This window comes from Danio rerio, chromosome 2 (assembly GCF_049306965.1).
Source record: "Danio rerio strain Tuebingen ecotype United States chromosome 2, GRCz12tu, whole genome shotgun sequence".
Taxonomy (NCBI): Eukaryota; Metazoa; Chordata; class Actinopteri; order Cypriniformes; family Danionidae; genus Danio; species Danio rerio.
In genome coordinates, this window is record NC_133177.1 from 39,272,336 (window position 1) to 39,299,098 (window position 26,763).

The 26,763-nt window shown below is 34.7% G+C and overlaps 1 long non-coding RNA gene and 2 gene segments (V, D, J or C); 1 reads left to right on the plus strand and 2 right to left on the minus strand.

The window, feature by feature from the left end:
• The window catches only part of LOC141378436 (uncharacterized), a 373,512-nt gene that overhangs the window by 114,955 nt on the left and 231,794 nt on the right, over window positions 1-26,763 (plus strand). The window lies entirely within an intron of this gene.
• Window positions 8,734-9,373, minus strand: LOC141379223 (T cell receptor alpha variable 9-2-like). The segment is given in 2 exon segments: window positions 8,734-9,113; window positions 9,262-9,373. Coding segments are annotated over 2 exon segments (423 nt in total).
• Window positions 16,909-18,561, minus strand: LOC141378429 (T cell receptor alpha variable 9-1-like). The segment is given in 2 exon segments: window positions 16,909-18,349; window positions 18,470-18,561. Coding segments are annotated over 2 exon segments (393 nt in total).

A 26,763-nucleotide genomic window follows, 5' to 3' on the forward strand; every position in this document is an offset into this window, starting at 1 on the left:
ATCATATATGCGTGAATGAGTGAGTGAGTGAGTGAGACAGACGTTCAGGAGTCGGGGGCCGGGGTAAAAGGTGACTGACGCAGGCTGCTGCAGGCTTGGCAGAGAGAAAAATACTTTACTGCATTACTATTTTTGTTAAATAAATTATTTGTATTCGGGAACAAGAAAAACATTATATCAAAAAGCTGCATGTCCTCATGAGACCGCAGTGCATGCCCACGTAAGTGAGTGAGTCATTTAGGACAGGAGTTGGGGGCCCGGGGTAAAAGGTGACTGATGCAGGCTGCTGCTCCTCACAGCAAAACAGAAGGCTGAGCAGACCAAAAAAATACTTTACTGCATTACTAATTTTATTAAATAGATTTTTGTATCTGAACTGGGTTGCAGAGGCAGTTTATAAACTTGTAGCGTACTTAAAGCGGAGTTTGATCGGTATATTATTCCATTACGCTGCATTATTGACGTCTGCAAACTGTTGCTCTATGTTTACGTAAGTTAGCTCTGTTAACGCGGTAATTAAGGCAATAGACTGTTGACAAAGTAACGTTAACGTTCGGTTATAAAGGTTAAAACGATGCTTGTGTAGTTGTCGAATTGTATGCACTTATAGGAGTTTTATGGTACGTTTAAATTACTGTCATTTGCAGACAGCAAGATATATGCTAAGCTAGTTAACCTTAGCATAGCTTCCCGTCACTTCTTTGTGGAATAATTTTACAGTCAGTGGTGCAGCAGATAAAACAGTGATACTGTATGTAATGTGTGCAAAAGTTTATCTTAAGTATATATATATATATATATATATATATATATATATATATATATATATATATATATATATATATATATATATAAAAATATATATATATATATATATATATATATATATATATATATATATATATATATATATATATATATATATATATATATATATAAATATCGCAATATATATCGCAGGTGAAAAAGAATATCGGAATGTCAATTTTTTCCATTATTGTGCAGCCCTAGTTTGCAGTGTAAAGTTGGTATTCTTTATGCGACCAGTGCTTAGGTTCAGCCAAAAATGTGCTATCTTGAAACTATGCTTTGATCCTTTTTCTACATTTTATCTTTTTTTGGAGTCTCTACCTGCTGAACATTAGTTTGGAATATACCACAGCCAAAATAAATAGCGCCAGCAAAAAAACAGTGCAGTTTTAGTCAATTATAAGAGAGAGTGTTTCAATCCTGATTTTGTAACTATTATTGATGTTATTAACATTATTAATGTTTTTGTTATATTTGACCTTTCTGTTGGGAGGATCACAGGCTTTGTTGTATATAGTTCAAAACCTAAAATGTTTGATAAAAAAAAGAATAATGGTAAAAAGTTCAGTCAAAAATGACCATTTTGTTTGTAACTAATGACTCATCCTCATGTCATTTAGGAGAATATGTTTTACTTCTTTCAAAAATATGCTGAGTTCCACACAATCAATTTGTGTTGGGAAGCATGAAGGAATTAAGTTAACTTATTAGTTTTTTACGGTCAGTTTACAATAAGGTTTCTTTAGTTAATGTATTTACTAACATGGACTAGTTATGAACAATGCTTGTACAGCATTTATTAATCATAGTTTAACATTTATTAGTGCATTATCACCAATGACATATTCCTGCTTGTTAACATTAGTTAATGCACCATGAGTTAATATGAACTAATAATAAACAACCGTTTTTTATTAACTAATGTAAACTAATATGAACAAAAACTATAATTAATGTATTGCTCATTGATTGTTCATGTTAAAAAATGCATAAGTAACATTAGCAAATACAACCTTATTGTAAAGTGTGACCATTTTAACAAGTGTTACTGGATTGAACATAAAACAATTAAGTTGTCCCAAATAAAGCTTTGTGTTGTTTCAGCTCATTTTAAACCAGTAGTTCGAACATAAACAGCAAACGTCATTTTGTGAATGTGGTCATATTATCCTTGATTGAACAGTTCTTAAAATAAGCTTTGTTCTTATAGTTTGAATGTTTAAAAAAAAATACAGTTTTCCAGTGATTTGAAGTGCTTCTTTTATCCTCCTTTGTTAGTCGATTTAGATATAAAAGGGTCTGCTTAATGAATAAATGAGACTAAAGTGTTGAGTTTTCAATGATCTTAATAAATTTGTCCAAAAATAAAGTACTTTTTTATGTCAAAAATTGGCGCCTTTAAAGGCTTTTACTGTAAGTAATCTCCTTAAACTAATAAGGAAAGCAAGTCTTCTTTAACCAATAGGAGTCACTCATTATATTATGCTGCCCCCTTCTGCTAAAACTTTGCTAGAACAAGGTATTTTGTTCCCTTTTTCTCTGCAATGTGATGTCTTTGGTTACGGTTTTAAAATGTGATGGTTCTATTGTATCTTATCACACTTCTTGAGCTAAACAACTTCAACTTATCTCAAAATAATTGACAGGATTTGCATTTTAACGGTTTTGAATGCACTGGAATATATTTAATAATATAGTGTGTTACACTGTATGTTTGTAATAGGGAGTATGTAATGATATAAAGAAAGTGACAAAATGTAAACATGACCATGTAGATTTTAAAGATATATATATATATATATATATATATAATGGTAAACCCTGCTAAATAGTATGTTAAATTGTATATAGTGAATGCATTATACAGTACTTTTACAGTGGGAGGTTTTTGCACAGTGCTGTTTGTTTTCCTGTCACTGTGGGCTCCAAGGCACAGTAGTAAATGGCTGAATCTGTGACTTTAGCAGAGGAGATCTCCAGAAACACATGGGTTTTCTTTTCATTCACTTTTGCAGAGAATCGAGGATCTTTCACAGCTTCAGATTTTTGTAAAACATCTCCATTGGATTCTAGAATGACAAAAAGAAATTGAGGAACCGTTCCAGGATTTTGGCGATACCAGAATAAAGTTCTTGCAGAGGAGTAGCTACAGGAGACACTTATAACGTCTCCTTCGCTATGAAGCAGACGGGTTTCAACCGATGTGATGACATTCCCAAAACTGACACCTGCAGATGAAACAAACACCTTTTAATCTATTGAAAACACTTATGGACTACCACAGTAAGACAACATCATGTAAAAGTTGTGATAAAATACTTACGTGCAAAAGAAAACAAAAGAATAAACCAAAGCATCATTTTTCAGGAGGATGATGTTTTATCATCAGACTAAAGGAACTCAATTAAACATTGATTCATTGTCTGCCAGAGGTTGTTTTTTCTTAAGCTCCTCCCCTCAGTAGTACAGTACTCAATTTATGAAACAGATCATCTCTCTTTCATCCTACATTGATTATAACTCAATGCATTTTTACATGTAGACATGGTAAATACGATCAACTTCAGTTCAAATCGAGAATCAGAATGGGAAGGAAAAGGGATTTAGATGACTTTGAACATGGCATAAATGTTGGTGTCAAATGGGCTGGTCTGAGTATTTCAGAATCTGCTGTTCTACTGGGATTTTCAAGCATAACCAGGTTTACAGAGAATGGTCCAAAAAAGAGAAAATATCCAGTGAGCGGCATTTCTGTGGGCGCAAATGCCTTGTTGATGCCAGAGGTCAGAGGAGAATGGCCAAACTGTTTCGAAGTGATAGAAATTCATCAATAACTCAAATAACCACTTGTTACAACTGAGGTATACAGAAAAGCATCTCTGAACGCACAACACATCCAACCTTGAGGCGGATGGGCTACAGGAGCAGAAGACCACACCGGGTGCCACTCCTGACAGATAAGAACAGGAAACTAAGGCTACAAGTCACACAGGCTCACCAAAATTGGACAATAGTAGATTGGAGAAATATGGCCTGGTCTGATGAGTCTCGATTTCTGCTGCAACATTCAGATGGTAGGGTCAGAATTTGGCATCAACAACATAAAAGCATGGATCCATCCTGCCTTGTATCAACTGTTCAGGCTAATAGTGGTGGTGGTGTAATGGTGTGGGGGATATTTCCTTGGCACACTCTGGGCCATTAGTACCAATTGAGCATTGTGTCAATGCCACAGCCTATCTGAGTATTGTTGCTGACCATGTCCATCCCTTTATGACCACAGAGTGCCCATCTTCTGATGGTTACTTCCAGCATGATAATGCGGCATGTCATAAAGCGCGAATCATTTCAGACTTGTTTCTTGAACTTGACAATGAGTTCACTGTACTCAAATGGCCTCCACAGTCACCAGTGGCCTCATGTATCAACGCTGCGTACGCACAAAAACTTTGCGTACGCCAGGTTTTACGCTCAGAATCGCTCGCGTTTGGATTTACTAACGATGAACTGAACGTGGGAATGTGCGCAGCTTCACGGCAGCTTTATGGCTGGCGTACGCACATTTTTTGTGCGTGTCTGTTTTATTTCCATTGGCGACTCCTAGAGGCAGTTGTGTTAAATTCCTCTCTACAAAGTGTCTGAGCCTTGCAATGGCAGCTGTATGAGACGGATTCATCTAGCAGGTATATAAGGTTTCCATACCATACAGTTGACCAGCTAAACATTAAAGCACCATTTGCAGCGGTTTCCTGTTTTCCCAATGTAATCTGAGCGATCTACTGCACACGCATTGCTATTAAGACGCTATCTGAAGATGAATTTGCATGCGTGAATCAAAACATTTCCATTCAATAAATGTGCAAATAAAATATGATGCACAAACTTATTAATGATTCCTACTTGTCTTTCTCGTGATAATTATTAGATTAATTCATTAGACGCTGGATTCGAACCGAGTTCATGCTCGAACGTGTCAAAATAGGATATTCTGTGTCTTACGAACTGCGCCACTGAGACTGATAGAGATGCAGCAACATTTTACACCTATAAATCACACTATTTCTTTTTTATTCACTCGGTGCGATGTTCAGACCCAACTGTGTTAACCACATCAGCTAATCTCTCCCACTATATTTTTTTCTTTTGTTGTTAATTCCGGAGAACAAACTTGCAAATAACACCGCTTTTCTCCGGTCTACCTCCGAAAGCAGCACCTCCAATTCACATTCTGTTCAAAGTTTCTCTTTTTGCTTGCTTTTGCCTTTGCTTTTTCGTTGGGTTTTGCCAAAGTATAGTCATTAGCATATTCATACGGGGGAGGAGGCAGGGAGGGGTTTTGTGCTCGTGCATGTTGTGCTCAGTTTCACGTTCATTCGGATGTGCAAAAGAATATGTGTGATATTCGGCGTACGCAGTGTTTCATACATCTGAATTATTTCTGCGTACGCACATTTACAGCTTTGTGCGTACGCAATGTTTTAGTATGATTTCCACGCAAGCCTTCGTACATGAGGCCCCTGATCTCTCAATCCAATAGAGCACCTTTCGGATGTGGTGGAATGGGAGATTCGCATTATGGATGTGCATTACTGCATAATGCTATCATTTCAATATGAACCAAAATCTCAGAGGGCCATTTCCAGTACATTATTAAATCTGAGGCAGTTCTGAAAGTAAAAGGGAATCCAACCCGATATTAGTAGAATGTACCTAATAAAGTGGCCGGTGAGTGTACTTTGTTTTTATGAGTATTTGCAAGACCTTAGTTTATTTCAGATCAGAATATTGAATGACATATATTTATAGATTTGCGTTTTGCATTTGGCAGATTCATTTAATTAAATAAATGCACTGCACTTAAGATACATATTTGATCAGTTCTTCATGCTTTCTATGAGAATCAAACCCACAACCTTCCTAGTACTACACTCTTGTATTAAAGCTACAGGCAGTGTTGGGTAAGTTACAGTACCTGTAAATTGTAATGTATTACTGATTACCATACAGTATTTACATGATTAACATAGTTTTAACTACTATCTAATTACTTTGTTACTTTGGCCATATAAGAAATAATAAATTATTTCTGTAGAAAATATTCCCCCCGCGACTTGCTTTCTTCCACTCACCCCCGCCATCTCATGTGAAATAGACTATGCCAAAATCCACCACGGACCGGGAAGATCGATAGCTAGAATAAAGCTCAGTGGTGGTTGTTGATAGTTTAAAGTTATAAAACAAGTATTATAGAGTCAAAATCAGCAGAGCATTTAAGGACTGTGCATATATGTGTGTGTGTGCATCGCTAAGTAAGTACCCGAAATCATTGCAATATGTATCTATATGGAGTTTCACATAATCCTACTCCATTAGGGCTGTAACATGCCAATGTGTACATGTAATTCAGCTATACAGTTGTATTATTGTTAATATATGTTCATCAGTTGAAATGTTTGGCACAGATGTTATGTATTTGATGCATATAAAACTTAATTGAAACATAATCAGACCGCGATAGTGCGACTAGCGCATGCGCACTGAGTTGTTCATGATTAACCTGGATGCACGAGCGCAGCAGCTGTGAATCTGCACAGTCATAAGGTTATAACAATATAGAAAAATGAAGTAATTTTAAAGCAATAATTATATGAGAATATTAATAGTAGAATCTAAAAACATAATAAATGATAAATAATAATTAAATTATTAACTAATGATCAATAAAATGTTATAATGATGATTATATAAATGACTAATGATCATATGATTAAGTAAAATAAAGAATAAATTAAACAAATGAAAATAAAATACAACACAAATGAATGGTTGTTTTATTGAAACAACACGCACATAAGTTTGCTACAAGGATTAACAGATCCTTAGTTAGATTCTTCATTGTTTAATAAGTAATTGACTTCTTGACTCCAAATAATAAATGTGTACAACTCTCAAAACCTACAGAATGAAAATGAAACTATTTTGATGGCCTTTTAGATTTATTTAAAATAATTAACACTTAAGAAATGTCCTGTATATATCTAAACACAAAACATTTCAAAAGTAATAGTAACACCATCTTTCATACAAACAATAAACTGACATTAATTTGCTACTCAATTCATTGTTTCTTAAGCATGCTCATTTGTTTGACAAATCTATTATTCTGCAAATATATTTGTATGACAAAAACTACATATATTTACAATTAATTTGCTTCTCTGAAATGATTTATATAGAACTGTCAAATTTATGCACAGTATTTTTGGCAAGTTTGTTTTATTCATTCATTCATTCATTTTCTTGTCAGCTTAGTCCCTTTAATAATCCGAGGTCGCCACAGAGGAATGAACCGCCAACTTATCCAGTACGTTTTTTACACAGTGCATGCCGTTCCAGCTGCAACCCATCTGTGGGAAACATCCAGCGACCTTCTTGCTGTGAGGCGACAGCACTACCTACTGCGCCACTGCGTCGCCTCAAGTATGTTTTAAGTAACTATAATTAAATGACCTAATAAAAATTAAAAGCAATTTCTTAAATTTTTCCAATGAAAATTTAATTTACACTGATTAATAAACTAATTACTTTGTAACTAATTTCATTCATCAGGATAGCACAATGTAATATATTAATATCATTTTTAATAACAATAATACTGTATCATAACTCTTAGATTCACCTGCCCTTACTGTATGTAACTCCTTTTAACTTTGCAATTTCACAGCTGTTGCCACATATCATGTTTGTGGTTTATAGAGATATGATGTGGTTTGATAGCGATTTCATTAAAGTCTCTTCAAAGCATTATTTTCTTGTGAGTTTTTGTAAAGCGCCTCAGGGATTTTGTATCACTGGGCTACTTCAAGAGCGCAGTAATAGAGAGCTGAATCTGACAGACGCACACTGTTAATAGTGATTTCAGTGGTTGAGTCTGATGTCCTTGACTGAAAACCGTCAGGTAAATCCTCCTCGCTCCTTGATCGAGCACCTTTAAACAGTATATATTCTGGTTCTCTGTTAGAAAACTGTCTGTACCAATAAAGCCAGATGTCATTACTGTTTGTTTCATATGTGCAGCTCAGTGTCACAGACTCTCCTTCCATACTGATTATATTTGTGTCTCCTTCCCCTGGTCCAATCCTATCAGTATATCCACCTATTTTGGAATTCAACAGTGCAATATGGTTATCTTGTTCAATTATTGCTGTCAGAGTAATGAGGTAATTTATAGAAGTAATCAATATTGAATATCAGTATATATTTACCTAAAACTGTGAGCATCATGAGTAGCATCTGCCGTGTTTTCATCTTTACCAAAGTTTAATTTAAAGCATCAGATTGAGATTTATTGTATTGATTTATTCGGTTTTCTTCTTTGATTTAATATAATTAAGTAGAATGTCTTGTATAAAACGTGAGCAGCTGATGAGGGAATAAAAAAAAAATTTCAGACTGAATCAAATTCTGTTTTATTCAAATGATGTGGGCGTGGCTTAGTAAAATAAAATATGCAGTCTATGCTTTCAAATAAATTAGTGAATAGTGTTTTCATGTGAGCACAGAGGATTGAGGTCTGGTGAAAAAAACAACATAAGTGATTGTTGCCCCCTTGTGGTGGAGCTCATAACTGCAGATGGGTTTGTCCATTTATTTTAAAAGTGTGCTTTAAAAAATGTGTCATCATAAATTATGAATATGTTTGTTTCCTTTTTTGCCATTGCGCATGTTTAGAGTCAGTGTAACAATATTTAAGTACATATCAATGTTTAGGTGCATATGACTCTTGTTTTATGCCCTTATCTAAGTGATAATCTGTTTAATGCCTTTTGTCTATTGTTTGACATTTATATTTTTACAGTATAACAGATTACAGATTTACAGTAGTAATGTAAGAAGCTCATATATATGTCCACTGTGTGATGTTTACTGTATATAAAGCGTTTGTCTTGCACAGTCATATTTAAGCTCGTTTTTGTACAGTGTAGATGCTTTTCCTGTCACTGTGGTCTCCAGTGCGCAGTAGTAAAGAGCAGAGTCTGATACTGCAGCAGAGGAGATCTCCAGATCCACACTGCTGTCGTCTTTTCTGTGTTTGATGGAGATTCCAGCAATCGGAGGTTTTGCATGAGTAACTGCCCCATAGTAATCCAGTATGAGGAAATGGGGTGGTAAACCTGGATACTGTCGATACCAGTGCAGACCTCGAGCAGAACCAGTGTAGTTACAGGAGAGGATCACTCTGTCATCCTTAAAAGCAAATTCATAAGCCCTGTATGGTGTGATGGCTTCTGTAGCACTGGAATCTAGATTTACATCATGAAAAATGTAAATGTAAATGAAATTTTTAGTTATTTCAAGTGCACTGTACCTAATTATACATTTTATAAAAAGCACATTTGTTCCAAGGTTTACATCCATCTTTTAAAGAATGCATCTGGAGCTATAGCCTACCTTGAGCTGATGATAGGAGTATAATAATGAAAGAGATCAACATGATGGCAGGTTTGAACAGGAGACACTCAGATGATCTAAACACACTTGTGAAATGTTGACAGTCTTCTTGAATCTCATGATGCCAGTGTTAAACTCCTCCCACTCAGATTTACAGCATTCAGCCCTCATCTCGTGCAAATGATGACAAGACTTTTCAAAGTGTGTTCTAAATATTCAAGTGGTCCTAAATATAGACAATATATGCAGTATATACTGTAGACAGACAGTTGCATGATTAAAAATACACACATTACTTTATATAATACTTTTTTTTTTTTTTACAATCCTTACAATACTAAAACTTTAACTCTTTTATTCTGTTCTGTTGTATTCTAATGTTCGATTCTGTTTTATTCTGTTAGGATGATTTAAAATTAATGTAGGATACCCTCACACACGTTTCAGATGATATAATAATAATAATAATTATTATTATTATTATTAAGATATTTATTATTATTATTTAAAGGTCATTTAGATTTTACATGGCAGACAGAATTGAGAATTATCTTGGCTTGAACACAATTTCATTGTTTAAAAAGTGTGAAATTAATTTGATTATATTTTACTTTAATCTTTAATCTCTTTTGGTCAGCTGTGATGGTGTTTTTCTTTATTGTATGCTGAAATATTGTTGAAAGTTTTGTGTATGCTTTGCCTCTTTTTCAAAATACAGTGAGTGAGGGTTTCTGTACAGTGCTGTTTGTTTTCCTGTCACTGTGGGCTCCAAGGCACAGTAGTAAATTGCTGAATCTGTGACTTTAGCAGAGGAGATCTCCAGAAACACATGGGTTTTCTTTTCATTCACTTTTGCAGAGAATCGAGGATCTTTCACAGCTTCAGATTTTTGTAAAACTTCTCCATTGGAATGGAGAATGATGAAAAGAAATTGAGGAACCGATCCAGGATTTTGGAAATACCAGAATAAAGTTCTTGCTGAGGAGTAGCTGCAGGAGACACTTATAACGTCTCCTTCTGTATGAATCAGACGGGTTTCAACCGATGTGATGACATTCCCAAAACTGACACCTGCAGATCAACATTTGACATATAGTTCAGCTAACAAAGAGATTCCGATAAGAAAAATTAAGGTTTTAAAAGGGGACTTACACACAAAACAGCTGAACAAAGTCAAAACAAGTAGCATATTTTTTTTTCAGTTCAGTACTCTGTTCAATTTCATCTGAATCACAGAAAAATCGTAACTGATGTAAACATTCATTCAGTGTACATCAGAGGATACCTTGTTTGAAGCACCTCCTCTTAAAGATACAGTCCTCAGTTCCGTGTTTATGGTGATCAATTTCTATTAATTGTATTACTACTGTACATTACATAATGTACTATAAATGTGCATAACCAGTAATTTGTTAATCTGTATAATCAGTAACTGATATACAGTACAATACTTTTGAGTGTTTTTTCCCCATAGCATGCTACTTTAACACAATAAATGTGTTAAACTTTGCACATAAAATATAAAATATTTTTTCTTACAGTTGTTTTTAAATTGTATTGTAAATGAGCTATATTTCAGTACAGTAGTGATGGTTGAAATCTGACTGTTTCAGTATATTTTAATAATTGTAGCTGTGTACTGGTAATTCAGATCACTTTAGCAATATTGCCTGTACAAGCCGCCTTATTTGTTGACAAGTTTACTATTGAACAAATCAAATATTGAAAAAATCATTCAAAGACGATTCATTTGATTTACTACATCTTTTTTTTTTTGTTAAGTGGTTGTAGACTATTTATTTGGGCTGAATTTAAACAATATAAGTTGCACATTACTACATTTAGGTTCGAGCCTCGGCTGGGTCAGTTGGCGTTTCTGTGTGGAGTTTGCATGTTCTCCCTGCGTTCACGTGGGTTTCCTCCGGGTGCTTCAATTTCCCCAACAGTCCAAAGACATGCGGTAGAGGTGAATTAGGTAAGCTAAATTGTCTGTAGTGAATGAGTGTGTGTGGATGTTTCCCAGAGATAGATTGCGGCTGGAAGGGCATCCGCTGTGTAAAAACCGTGCTAAATAAGTTGACGGTTCATTCCGCTGTGGTTACCCCGAATTGATAAAGGGTTTTAAGCCAAAAAGAAAATAAATGAGTTAATGAATTACTACATTTAATTTGTTTAAATTCCAACCCATAGCAACAATTTTGCCGAAATCTTTTTTTCAGTGTATGTATTTTTGCAAATTTATGTTGAGTTTTAGCTTTGGTTTGTATACTTTTTAAGGCTTATTGTACTGTTTATGAGATGTTTTTGTACAGTGTCTCAGTGTTTCCTGTCACTGTGGGCCTCAGAGCACAGTAATACACAGCAGAGTCTGATACTGCAGCAGAGGAGAGCAGCAGATCCACATGTTTTTCTGCTTTTCTGTGATTGATGGAGATTCCAGGAACTGGTGGATTTGCTGGAGTTGTTACTCCTGAATCTTCTAGTATGAGGAATTGTGGTGGCGAAGCTGCGTACTGTCGATACCAGTGAACGCCACGAACAGATCCACTGTAGTTACAAGAGAGAGTCACATTGTCACCTTCAACAGCAAACTCTCTGTCAGTTTTTGGATCGATGGCTTCTAAAGCTCTGGAACCTGCAAAAATAAAAAGTGACAGTTTTTAAACACTTTAATTGTTTTAAAAAATTTTAAACTTTACAGTTATATACCTTCAATTGATGACAGAAGTATGATGATGCAGATCAACATGTTCACTTAATTTTTTGCAAGTTAAAAACAAAGCAGCTGCTTTACACTTTGTTGCATGTGTGTGTGTGTGTGTGTGTGTGTGTGTGGTGTTCATATTTACTCGGCTGTATTGTATAACGTTAAGCTCCTCCTCCTGTCATCATGACATGATTCTGAATTACAAGGCACCTACAATAAGAAAACTTTGTCCCAATCCCAATTTCACACCTTAGCCTTTCTCTTACCCCTAGCCCTTGTTTTGCATGTTCACATTCAGGGGGTGTCCTAATTCTCATTAGCTTTAAAGGGCACCTACTGTATGGTCAAAAGTCTACTTTTCAAGCTGTTTGGACAGACGTGTGTATATATAGTGTATAGACCATCATATTGGGGTGATATAAACACACCCAGTCCTTTTTTTTCAATTTAACAACATAAAAACGGTGGACCAATTTGGTGCGGTTTTCAGACCGACCGCAACTTTATGTAGGACTGCGGTCCCCCTGCCCACCGAATTGATGGATAGCTTAGCGTAGCATGTCCCGGTAGTGACGTGTATATTTGTCAACAAGACCAGACGTGCGCAAAGCAAGTGGGAATAAAAGGTCTGTTCAGTTGGCTAGGATCATCAATAGTCATCAAATGTGATCAAGAGTAAGTTTCACATGTTTAAAATGTTTTAAAACAGTGCACGTGTGTAATGAAGTACAGCAAGCTACTTCAGCTTTACTTCATCAGCACAGCCGCGTGTCAGAACAATTATGAAAGAAGACGCTTTAATCCTGGTTTGTGGACGATAATTCAGGTTTATTTTGTACACTAACATAACAGATATCCATACAGCAGTGGAGATTAGCCTGTATCCTGACACATTTGCGTGCAAAAACAGTGCTAAGCTAAGCGCGGTGTGTCTGTGTGTGTGTCTCTGTCTCCGTCTCCGTCTCCCCTGCGGTGTGTGTGTGTGTGTGTGCGCGTGAACTTTGTAACGATATTGCGTGTCATTCATCAATGCAACTACACAACAAATACTCATGGGTAAAGTACTTACTGTAGTATTTCTCACAAACGCTGTGGGAGACCTTCTTCCTTTAAGTCTGTCTGTTGTCTGATGCAGTCGAGGGAGGAGATTTAAGGCACGTAGAAACAGTAGGCAGTGAGGACTTGCCTTAAAGACGCAGTACGACTAAACAAACCCCTGGTGGAAAGATGTATAAGACAGGATCTAGGTAAAGGTATAATGATAAATCTGATAGATGTTTTGAGCTGAAACTTACACATTCTTGAGACGCAAAAGACTTCAATTAAATTAGAAAAAATGGTTAACCTAGGTGCCCTTTAAGGCATAGGGCTTACAAAAAAACTTGCTAAATTTTGCTATCTATAATGAATAATAATAACAACTCCTGTTTAGTAGTCCCACAACATACTTCCACATCTGACACTCAAATACCTGGGAATTACCTTTTACGATGTTTGTTAAACCATTAATCCTCTTTACTTGTGCTTACATAGATTAATATGGCCAAACTCTAAATACACTGTACAGTTACAAGCTTATTGCCATATTACATCCTTATGATAACATATAACATGATGTCATTGCCTTTAGGGATTTCCTGAAGATATATACTAAAAAATAATGTAACTGGAATAACTACAGCAGTCACCATCGTCAATCTCTAAGCTCACAATGACATGTAATTGTGTGTGTGTGTGTGTGTGTGTTGCAGTGCTGTCCCATTTCTTAGGGGTAAATTTGAAGCCCTTCCCCTTCACACTCTGTTACAAGGGGTAGGGGTTAAAAACAGAATCGGGATTTCAAAATTGTATTTAAAAGTCAGCTTTTAATCAATTTGTTTTTTAATTTTGTTCCAATATTATATTAACATTTCTCTCGTGACTACTATATGTAGTATTTAAAGAGACCTTACTGCTTTCATTTGAAATAAATGCAAATAAATATAAAAAAAAAACATAATTATATATAAAAAAAACAGTTTTACAGATAACATGAGAAGTGAGAAGCATAAAAGAGATGCATAAATGCAGCACGCACCTTCATGTAACCTTTTTCTTTTTCAAATTCACAGCTGTTGCCACATTTTGTGTTTGTGGTTTATAAAAGCTTGATGTGTTTTGATACTGACTAATTAAAGACTCTTCAAAGCATTCATTTTGTATGAGTTTTTGTAAAGCGTCTCAGGCATTTTGTATCACTGGGCTCTAACTAATAGGGCACAATAATAGAGAGCTGAATCTGACAGAGATACACTCTTAATAATGAGTTTAGTGGATGTATGTGATGTAGCTGATTCATAACTATCTGGAATATCCTCACTGCTCCATGATCGAGCACCTTTATACAGTATAAATTCAGGTTTTGTCTTTGGATACTGTCTGTACCAGTAAAGATAAATGGTGTTGCTGTTTGTTTCATATGTGCAGCTCAGTGTCACAGACTGTCCTTCTTCTTGGAGTATATTAGTTTCTCCTTCTGGTCCAATTCTATCAGTGCCTGTAATGTAAGAAGAATTATAAATATATATATTATGATCTAATGTGAATTAGTTGTGAATTAAATGTATTACCTGAAACTGTGAAAAGTATCATGAGTAACAGTTGTCTTTCATCCATCTCTTCTGAGTGTGCTTTGAAGTTTTATTTTAGAGATGATTGATTATATTGTGATTGAGTTATTAGAATGTGATAACTAATAGATTATGCTGAATGTAGCATTATAAAATAAATACAAAGATCAGAGCAGTTTAATGGGTGAATGATTGCCCTGAGACTTATGTAAGCTCTGCTGTTCGTTAATGTGGGTGTGGTTACAGTAATCATGGAACATGCTCTGTGTGCTTTAAAATGGCAGGAAGTGTTTTCTATACTATTGCGAGTCTATTATCTTTAACCTGGAACTGCATTAGGAACTGATCTACACTTAAAAAAATATTTTTTTTTGCTCGTTCAAGCTACTTATTTAAAATAAGCTGAAACAACACGATTCTTGAGATTTCATTGGGACAAGTTGATTTTTTTATGTTCAATCCACATACATTTGTTAAAAGTGTTGGGTCAACATGAATAAATTGTGTGAAACCCTGCATTTTTTACAGTGTATATCTAGTGCAGGGGTGTCCAATCTCGGTCCTGGAGGGCTGGTGTCCTGCATATTTCTAACACTAATTAAGCACAACTGAACCAGCTAATCAAGCTGTTTACTAAAAAACATCCAGGCAGGTGTGTTGAAGGAAGTTGGAGCTAAACTATGCAGGACCAGGGCCCTCCAGGAACGAGTTTGGACACCCCTGATCTAGTGCATATAGTTTAGCAAATGACATGGACCAAGTGAAAAAAGACAGAAATGTTGATACATACAGTATTAGTTGTTATGAGGAAACATCAAAGAAATACTCGCACTCAAAAATTGACGTTCACTCATTGTTCAAATTACATATTTAAAATGAGCTGAATCAACACTATTCTTGAGGTTTTTTTGGGGACAACTTAATTGTTTTAGGTTCAATTCATTTATATTTGTAAAAACAAAGAAGTTACCTTAATTTCTTCATGTTGTCTCAACACATCAATTGTGTGGAACTCAGCATTTTTTACAGTGTATGTATGAATGAGACAGAACTCATGTGATTTTGCTGCCCTCATCTGTTGGAGCACAGAACAACACATTTTCTCTATTTACTTCAGCAATGTTCTTTATAGAATGATAAATGTATTTAAGTCACTTAGTTTAATAAATTCTTACAAATTTAGGTTTCCCTATGTGGGTTTTCTTATTGATAGCATTAAAGACAAAAAGAAAAAAATAAATAAACCATTCTCTTTAGCACTTTCAGTTTACATTATAATGATCTACAGTGAAAAAAGATTCATTAGATTTACAATATTTTTTAAAGTAAGTGATTGCAAATAATTTCTATTGGCTGAATTTAAACAAACAAATGAAATGTAATGTTTAACTTAATTTGCTTGTTTAAATTCAGCCCATATAAATCGTTTGCAACCACTTAAAAGAATTTAGTAAATCCAGTGAATCTTTTTTATTATTTTAATACACCATGAAAGCGCTTTTGTGCTGTGGGAAAGTCTGTGTATGTTTTTAAGGGTTTAGTTGTGAAAACCATCAATGACAATAATCTTTATTTTTGAAGAGTATATTTTTCTTGATCTAACTGTTAACTGCGTAGGATTGCAAACAACATGTGTTTTTATATAAATATAGCTTTAAGTATACTGCAATGCGTCAAAATTAAATATTACAGCATATGAGTTTTCCTTAGCGTGTTACTATATATGCTGAATATTTAATCATTAACTAAGTCAGTGGTTCTCAAATGGGGGTCACAAGATGTTTCCATCCAAAACCGCGAATTAACTTTATGCACAAAACTGGAATATCGCTCCTAATTGTGGAGGTCATTATTAATATAATAACACTTATATTGAAACAGTTAAGGCGTTTTAGAATGACCAAAACAACATTTGAGATATTTTGCGATGTGCTCAGCCTGCTCGTTTATCCATTTGCACACATTTTTATCATCACATGATTTCTTATAACAAAATGACATGATCTTTTTAATGCGCATACTGGAATTTGTGTGGTAAAAGTATTTTTATCATAGTTTATGCACATTTTTCTTATCGGATAAAACATTTATCCTTCTCAGTTTTGCGCATAAGTTTATTGTGCACATTTTCAAAATTGATGCACATAACCAAAATGCACATAAAAATAGGTGGATAGAAGCGTAGCTAATGAGGGGAAGAGGGTTGTTTGGTGATTTCCAGAAATATCATATGTTATTAAACTGTTGAAATTACCATATTTTATCCATATCTTGCAGAAGATAAAAATTGTCAGGGATGTCTGTATAAAGGACCCAAAAGCAGAGGAGTTTGATTAAATAGGTTTTTTTTTAATAAAATAAGCAAAAAGAAAGTGACTCAGCATTTGCTGAGATTCCAGAGCAGATCTTGGACTTTAGTAAAAAATAAACTGAAAACTGGACCACAGGCAATGTTCAACAATACAGGAAAAAAAAATACCAACAAAAAATAGTAGCACCACATGAAAAAGAAAAATCAGGAGTGGGCTAAATTTCAATCAAAAAATAAAGTTAGTTTTTGGTCCAGGATAGGTAATGCAGGAGAAGGGCAATGGCAACGCAAAAGATCAACTCTCCAGCAGGGCAGACCAAATCCGGAATGGCTCCAGGGAACTGGACAGAAAACACAAAGATAACATACAACAGACTGACAAGAAGGCTGTAAGAAACCCAACTCTCTGGCAAAAGGAGAAGCGAAACACCCTCAGATATAGGAGCAGCTATTAGCAGAAATGAAAGGCAGCTGGCAGTAACATGTGAGGCTACTAACTGTTAAAGACGCTAACTGAGTGAAGTTACACAGCAATTTGGAGACAAATTAGAATGTTGTCAGTAAGGAAAGATAGAAAACGATGTCAGAAAAGAAAGAGGGCAAAGTTCAAACCCGGGTTCTGACAAAAATAGTGCTTAATAGTTACATAAAAAGCAACATGGAAATAAGACGCCATTAGGCTTTCAATTCTTTTTCCATTGAAAATTGGACATCTGGGGTTATTATGCTAGATTACAATACAGCACTAGTTTTAGTTGCAGCAGTTTGATTTTACGGCACAATGTTACACTTTTGACACCTTTATGGCACTTTTATATTTAAAATAAAGGCCACGACTGAATATTGAGGACATTTTCCAAGTGGCAGTCTCCAAAATTAAACCAAAAATAGTCTTGTGGTGTAAATATCATGCCCACCATTGTCATTAAGTGAGGTTAATTTTAAATTAAACAAGTGAATAAGCTCGTTTATATAGTTCCTACTGGTGTGTGCACTGTTGTGTGAAATATTTGTATGTTTATTACCATCTCCGAGGGTAGTGGGGGTTGCGAGTCACTGGAATTGTTATTTTGGGGGTAGAAAGCTAAAAAGTTTGAGAACCCCTGCACTAAGTGAGGTTTTTGTACAGTGTTTGTGTGTTTCCTGTCACTGTGGGCTGCAGAGCACAGTAATACACAGCAGAGTCTGACACTTTAGCAGTGGAGATCTCCAGAAACACATGGGTTTTCTCTTTATTCAGTTTTCCATAGTACCAAGGATCTTCATTCACAATTGTAGAACTTCGGGAAACACTTCCAGTCCTATGTATTGTCAAAAGAAAGTCAGGTGCTGAACCAGGATACTGGCGATACCACTGCAGACTAACTGCTGAAGAGTATTTGCAGGACACTGTTATATTGTCCATCTCTGCCCCAAACACCTCGGTCTGGACTGGTGTGATGTCATTCCCAAAAGTAACACCTGTAGATCAAATTGTATAATTTTACTACACAATTTTTATGACCATGAAGTCGAAGAGAATTTATCATAAGATTACATTAAATCCAAAGAACTAAATAAGAATGTAAAAAGAATACTTACATGGAATGGTACAGAACAGAACTAAAAACCTGAGCTCCATTTTGCAGTTTGAAGGATTTGTTGATCTGCTGAACAAATGGTTAAGACTGTTAACACACACACACAGTCTGTCAGAGATTGTCTTCTCTAAGCACCTCCCCTTAAAACAGCACTTCCTTTAGAAGATAATGAATCTTTACAGTAAGCAATCTTGTTTTCACAGTGACCGTTCCTAAACTGGAATAAAAGACAAAAAGACCTTTAACATTGAATGTCGTTCATTTATTTTCCTTCGGCTTTGTCCCTTAAATATGAAGGATTGCCACAAAGGAATAAACCGCCAACTATTCCAGCATATGTTTTACACAACAGACGCTCTTCCAGCTACAGTCCAGTTCTGGGAAACACCCATACATACACACACTCACACACACATTCATACACTTATACACTAATTTAATTTTATTTAACTCAGCTGTAGCGCATGTCTTGGACTGTGGGGGGAAACCCAAGCAAACACTGGGAGAACATGCAAACTCCACACAGAAATGCCAACAGACCCAGCTGGTGCTTCAACCAGTGTGAGGCGACAGTGCTAAATGTGTTAAATATTTATTGAAAGGATAGTTCTGTAACACTTTAACTATTGGCTTATTACCTGCCTATTTTTAAGATATATTGAAGGTTCATTAGCATGAACTGGTATCAGGGCCGGCCTGTGGCATAGGCAGTATAGGCAAATGCTAAGGGCGCTGTACATCTAGGGGGACGCCAGAAATGAGCGCGGTTAAATTGGTTTTGTTCTTGATATTCCTGACACATTCAGTGATATAAGGCAATAACTCAAAAACCTCTTACCGTAAAAAGATCTAAAGTGTGTTTCCTACAAAAAGACAATGCTGGTTATGTTTCACAGCTGTCTTTTTCTGTTTTTTTCGCTCTACAGTATGACCACTGCTCTGTTTAGCTGGGAGAGCTCGCACGGATTGGAGCTCTCAGTAAGGGACCGTCGGAAAAGTGCTTATTTTTTTACGTTTTTTTTTTTTGCCCTGTCCTGCGTGTTTTATTTTAAACACAACTAATTTTCTCATAAATGAGAACACGAACAGTTACTAAAGTAGTCGAATGCTTCATTCATTCATTTATATAGATCTGTGCATTCTTACATTAACATCTCTGTTATCAAACAAAACACAATAAGAGATTCATTTGCTGCTCTTGACTAAATAACTGTAGTAACTTTAATCAATATGCAAATACAATTAAAAGTTAAACAGATTTTAAAGCTTTATTTAATTTCTGTAAAAGCCATTGTTTTTAATAGGTTAACCCTTTTATTTTATTGTCAATATTTTCTAATGTTTGCTATGTATTCTACTATTTGAAGCTATTTGTTGTCCCATATTTTTTTACATCCCAACGTTGACAGATATGGCATAACATTGCTTATCAATAAATATCTATAGTGCTATCTGTTAGTTTTAACGTCAGCTTATGTTATGGAAGTGCATATTGTTATTGTTATTGTTGATGTTATGGAACATAGTAATAGTAATATAACTACCTCCATCATTACTTCCTCAAGCAAATGTGTAAATATTAGATCTATTCAGCAATAACGTTAGTTGCATTGGCATATTTATCTGACGTTTTCCCAGCTTGTAGTAGTCGATCAAAAAGCTATTATTTTCTTATGACTATACACTAGCAGTGGAATTTACTGCGATGTGACTAGGCGCCACCTTGCCTATAGGGCACCAAATTGGTTAGGGCCGGGCCTGACTGGTATGATCTTATTCTGAATCCTAAATCCTACCCAAAACCGAAATCCAACTTCTAACTTACTAACTATCAATAAACAGCTAATTAGTTTATTAATCTAGTTGTTATGGTTTATTAATACTATGAATTGTGACCTAAATTAATGATAGTTCCCTTAAAAATACAATTTTAATTACAAAATTTTAATTCAATCCTTTTCTTCCAAGCATTTGTTTTTTCCTGTTTTCAGTCATTTTGAGCGTTTTCAAATTTTGTAACTTTAATAAATAAAAAAAATATTAATGCGTGTATTGCATTCTAACATTGCTACTTTATTAAAATAATGAAACACAGAAAAGTATACCTTAAATAGCCATAATGGTCAAACTGACCGCATTTATTTCTGCGTCCGCTGCTTATTCTTGTGCCTTTGAATATGCATGCCTCTGTTGCCTAGCAACTTTCTGCTAACAAAAACATAACCTGCATCAGTCTGCTGTGTATGTCTACTCAGTAAATCATACATTTATTCAAAGTCAATTCTAAATACTTGCTTGCTTAATTCTATAAGAATGATTGTTGGTACTATCCATAAAACAAAGTTGCAGTAACTTGAGTTTGATTTGGGTTTTATGTCTGGGATATTTGGCATATTCCTGTCAGTGGGTGATGAGTTTAATGAGTGGGTGACAATACACTCCTCTTTTTTTTAAGGATTTGAGAGTCATAATTATCCTCATGTTATTTATTTATTTTTGTTACACATTGAATAGGCAGAAATATACAAATTTTAGCTAAATATGTGTTCTCCTAGTGTTTTTAGCAGTGTGGGACACACATATGACTGTCAACATCTCAAAAAATGTGTTTTGGTGTTTTGTCATCTTTTAACTGTAAGTTGTACTAATATGTACCAGATTTCATCGTTACAAATGTATTATATTTTACCCGTATGACTAAATGATTAAGCATCGGCAAACTGTTTTCTTTATATTTGTATTATAAACTCTCCTTTGCATAAGGACAAAAATGCAGAAAAGTATTTGGTACAAGTTGATGATAGACAGAGACCACTACTGTATAGACCATTTCAGTGTCATCATGTCATTGGCCCATGAACATTTCCTGCTTGTTATCAAACTATTTCATAACTGTAACAAGAGGTAATTCAATCATAACTCAATGTTTAAATGACTATCATAACATTATCAGTTAATATGTGGCTCTTTTTGGATGCTCAGAACCTATAGAAATAAAAACAAATGTAAAACAGGAAATGCGTTAGGACCATTGTTTTTGTTTACATCCCTCAAAATGGTCTATATTTTAAAAATTGTAACATTTTTAATAAACTGAAATTAATTTATCTCCTTGAGTCCTCCATAAATTCAATCATTCAATCTCTTTGAATGATGCAAATATAGACCGTAAAAAATGCAGGGTTCCATACAATTAATTTATACATGTGCATTCATCTCTATACTTTTCATAAATGTTAATCAGTTAAAAAGGCTCTAAATACTAGACTAACTTCAGTGCATATTTATGTTATTTTTGACAATCTTATCAGGTCACCGTGCATGGCATTGTGAAACGGTATCAACAATAGCACAATATTTCTACTATCAAGTATCAAAATTGCTAATATAACACAATACTATAATACAGTATAAGTTCATGTCTGTGAGCTCAAGTGTGTTTTTGTTGAAGCACTGAATATCCTGTTGTCACTGTGGGCAGCAGAGCACAGAAGTAAACAGCAGAATCAGACGCATGCGGATGTTGAATCGTCAGAGGAACTGATTTTGAAGCAGAATCGAGTCTGGACCCAAATCGTCCCTTGAACTCAGTAGCTTCATCTCCATCTCCAAATTTATATCTTAGTAGAATGTATTTCGGAGAGCCATAATCATCTTGTCTGTACCAGAGTAGAGTAGGGTTTGAGCTTGATGTACTGTATTTACAATCCAAGGTTACTGCTGCATCCTCTTCATTTGCTGATTGGAGGGTTTTTGGCTGATAAACTGAGTCTTGTGCTCTGGATTCTGTAGGACAGTACATTATTTAGTAAATTTGTTGTAGGAAAAAAATCATGAGGGAAAATACATGCATAACAGAAGGTAAAGTACATTACCCATGCTAGTCGCAAACAGGATTAAAAGAGTTTCCAGACATCTTCTTGCTGTAATCATAATGAATAAGGCACACAGAAGTAAAACAATGTTCTCTTAAATCAACCTGGATCCTGTTGAGAGACTCCAACTCCTTGTTTGAGAAGTTTGATGTCTGGCATTTGACTGTATAAGTGATGTTGGATATACTGTTTTTTTGTCAAAACATCTCCCCCAAGTGGCATAAAACATGTATGCATTCTCATAAGCTAAATACATAAGAGTTGAAAGAAAAATATTAGCCCTACTGTGACATTTAAATTATTTTTCAAATGTTTCCATTGAATGTCTTGAATGTTTTTATTTATTTAATATATTTTTATATGTTTTGTGTAAATATTAGTCTTCTGTTGGCTACAGAACAAACCACTGTTGTCCAATGACTTGCCTAACTAACCTAACTTGCCTAGTTGACCTAAATAACCTAGTTAAATCTTTCAATGGCACTTTACACTGAATACTAGTATCTTGAATACCTAGTAAAATGTTGAATACTCTCATTATGACAAAGACAAAAGCAATTAGTTGGTTTTTCTCCATTAAAGCACTTGGGAAATATTGGAATTTATTTATTTATTATTATTATAATTTTTTTTAACAATTTTACAGTAGGGCTTATATATTTGCCTTAAATTTTATTTACATATATATGTATTAATCTATTTGTTTTTATATAAAAAGGCAACCTGACACCAAATATGAGATTTTATATTTCTCTTATGATCTCTCCTATTTACTGTTACTATTTTTACTTTCACACAGAATTAGGGAATAAGTTGATCAATAGTAAGTTATAGTGAGCTTAAAATAAAATGCATAAAATAGAATACTGATGTATTTCAGGAACAGTATTTTGAAGTAAAAGAAGCGTTGCAAAATTGGATTTATTTATAGATTTGTATAGATAAGAATATAAGTTATACTGATTGAATAATCCAGTCTATAACTGTAATACTATGTGTTGGTGAATATAATGAATATGTCTTAACAATAAAGTTTTGTATAATCTTATTTTATTAGTATGTCTTATAGTAGGGAGTGTGTTTTAAACACAGTACTGTATATTTGCCTTTTGTCTCTATCTGACTGAGGATTGCAGAGGTTTTTGTATAGTGTCAGAGTGTTTCCTTTCACTGTGGGCCGCGCAGCGCAATAATACACAGCTGAATGTTCCACTGATGCACTGAAGATCTCCAGCTCCACATGCTTGGTGTTTTTTTTATTGATAATTTTTATCCCTGGAACCTGAGGAGTAGCATGTATTATAACTCCAGACGATTCCATTATGAGGAACTGAGGTGCTGATCCAGGGGATTGACGGTACCAATATAAATCATAAACCGTGCCAGTGTAGCTGCAGGATAGGAGAACTTTTTCATCTGCTTTGGCAATTACTGTTTTATTGTTAGGGAATATGATTTCTTCAGCTGAAGAAACACCTTATAGGAGAGAAATTTACACATCTTATAATCAGACTTCTGATTTGCTACATGAAAACCTATTAAATGCAATAATTAGTTCAACTTACCATGAAATGCTATTAAGAGAAATTCTGTTAACAGGACTACAGCGAAGGTCAACATGATGCTTTATCAGTCAGGGCAAAAAGTGCAGGTTACTGAATGAAGGAGTTGTTTAACTCGGTGTTGTAGATCTGCTCTTTACTCCTCCTCTTCTTGAGCATGTGAGTCTTACATGAAATCCATTACCCTGAATTGTCTCTCATTTCACAGTCAAAGAGAGTGTAAAGATATTAAAATGTGATATTTGAATGAATCGGATAAAAAAACAAAACAAGAAAAGCATTCATTTCCAACACTTTATTCAAAAGCAGAACTGCAATCTTTAGAAAATGCAAACTAGTATACAGTATACAAACCGGTATAAGATTCTGACTGACAGTATGATAACCTTAGATAAAAAATACCACGGTATTGTTACTGCTGTAAAATATATTCTTTTTAAATGTCAAAAAGAGAAGTAAAAAAACAACAAAAAATTCCTGTTGAACACAATACATTTTATTTTAGTAAACATTTATAATAGTTTGGAACAATAAACATGTTGGGCTAAATAATTCAAATAAATCATTGACTTCTGCTGTCTTTATTAGTTTCAAAAACAGAATTATTTACAACACTAAAAAAAGCATTTAAAAAAAAATACCTTAGGAACGGTGTGACAGAAATTTTTAGCGGTTTAAGACCTTGACTTTTTTTACACAGTGGTAAACCTTAACCAGTTATCGTGCCATGCCTAGTGCAAGCATGTTGCTCCTTGACCATCCCTGAGCTGTTGTTATAAAAATAATAATAATAATAACAAAATAATATCAGCTTTTTTAAGCAAGACACACATGGAATAGCATAAGAAATGATGTCTTGTTTTCTAAAAAAAAAACACCTCAAATTTAAGTGATTGTTTGCTTAAAACTTTAAGATTATTTTTCTTACCCCACTGGCAAATATTTTTGCTTATTTTAAGCATCACTTAATTTTCTCAACCAATTTTTTTGTCTAGTAATCTTGATTTTAGAATCTTTTTTTTAAGTATTTGGATTGGAAACAAGACTAAATTATTTATTAAGAAAAGCTTTTTTAAAAGACTGCATCAATGATTTTGATCGTGACCTATAACGTGAGATAAGTGTTGCCATGTTTACTTACGTATACCTCATTCATAAAAGCGGAACACGCAGGATTCAATGTGTAAATCCGTTGGTTACTCCTAAACTACATGCAAATGTTTTCACTCTGCTCTGCGCTCAGTAATTTGATTTTTTTTTAATAATCAGACGTCCTTGCGTTGCATGACGCAACAACGTTGTTTCATCCCTACAGTCTACGCAGTTTTGTAGTATTAAAAGTAGTGCATTCAAACTGAAATATTGTTTTTCTTCTAAAAAGATCAAGTGACCCGGATACCCCAGCGTCGAGCGAAGCACTTATTTAACTGTTGAACTGGATAAATACTGGAATGTTCATACACTCAAAGGTCGCAGCTTTGCTCGTGCAGCATAAGGGGCGGAGCTATTGGGCACTAATGTTGGAATATTTATTTTGGATTGTTAAAGTAAATTTCAGTCTTACTCGTGTGATCATGCCGTCTCCTGATGGTGATTGTTATACACATGGCAGGTACTATTTGGTAGTTTGGTAGTCACTTATTTAAATGTTATTTATTTATTTATATAACTCAATCGTCATCTGGGAAAGGTTTGGGGTAAAAAAAAATCGCAAGCATTCCATTTGGGATGACACAAAATTAATATATTATGCTGTTAAGTGTGTAAGTGCATAAGTACATTGTGCATAGTGTGCCATTGGACGGAGTGAATGTCTAATGTCAGTGGTAATTTTATATAGAATATGATGACAACTCATGACTGATGTTGTTTTTTTTTTGTTGTTTTTTTGTTGTTGCTGGTTTTCATTTTTAGCCAAAATTTTAGTTCTTTACAGCATTTGAGCTTCCATGTAGACCAAAATTGTTTGTGAAAGCATCTCTCCAACACTGCAGCTTATTGTCAAGATAAGGGGATAGTGCACCCATAAATGAAAATTCTGCCATCATTTACTCACTATTTACTTGTTTCAAACTAGCTTGAGATTTTATTTGTTCTGTTAAACACAAAAGATCATTTAAATCTTGCTGGTGTTACATTCATGACTGTGGGATGTACTGTGTTATTTTTAAAACAGAGATTGATAGTTATTTAGCTGTTTTTCGTGCCATATAAAAGGATATGTAACAGTGTGTCAAGTTGTTGTGCATTGTGTGCGAGTGTTTGAGTCACTGTGGGCTGCAGAGCACAGTAATACACAGCAGAGTCTGACACTCGCACATCTGTTATTGTCAGAGGAACTGATGTAGAAGAGCTGTTGAGATTTGCATTAAATCTGTCCTTAAAATTGTCATCTTCGTCGCTTGATCCAGCATATCTCTTCAGCATATACTTTGGGAACTGATTTGCTTTATACTGGTACCAGTAAAGCGTTGGGAATGCGTTGGTTTTGTATGTGCATTCGATAGTGACTGCTTGACCTTCAGTAGCAGTTTGAACTGTAGCTGTCTGAGTAACACTATCTTGTGCTCTGCATTCTGAAAAACAACACCAACATACTTATTAGTTAGGTAGACAAAACTGAGGTTGTGATGCAGAAGAGCAGGTCACCTACCTAAAGAAAATGAAAACAGAATAAGTGAAAATCTGATCCAGTTAGACATCCTGTAAGTCTTACTGAGATGTCATTTTTAAAATGCTCTCAACAAAGTCACAGTTTTGTATTGTATGCTGACTGTATGTGCAAACTTAAACTCCACCCACTGAGAAGGTGCATCTCATCATGCTGTCAAATTAACTGTAGACATGGGCTGGTATAA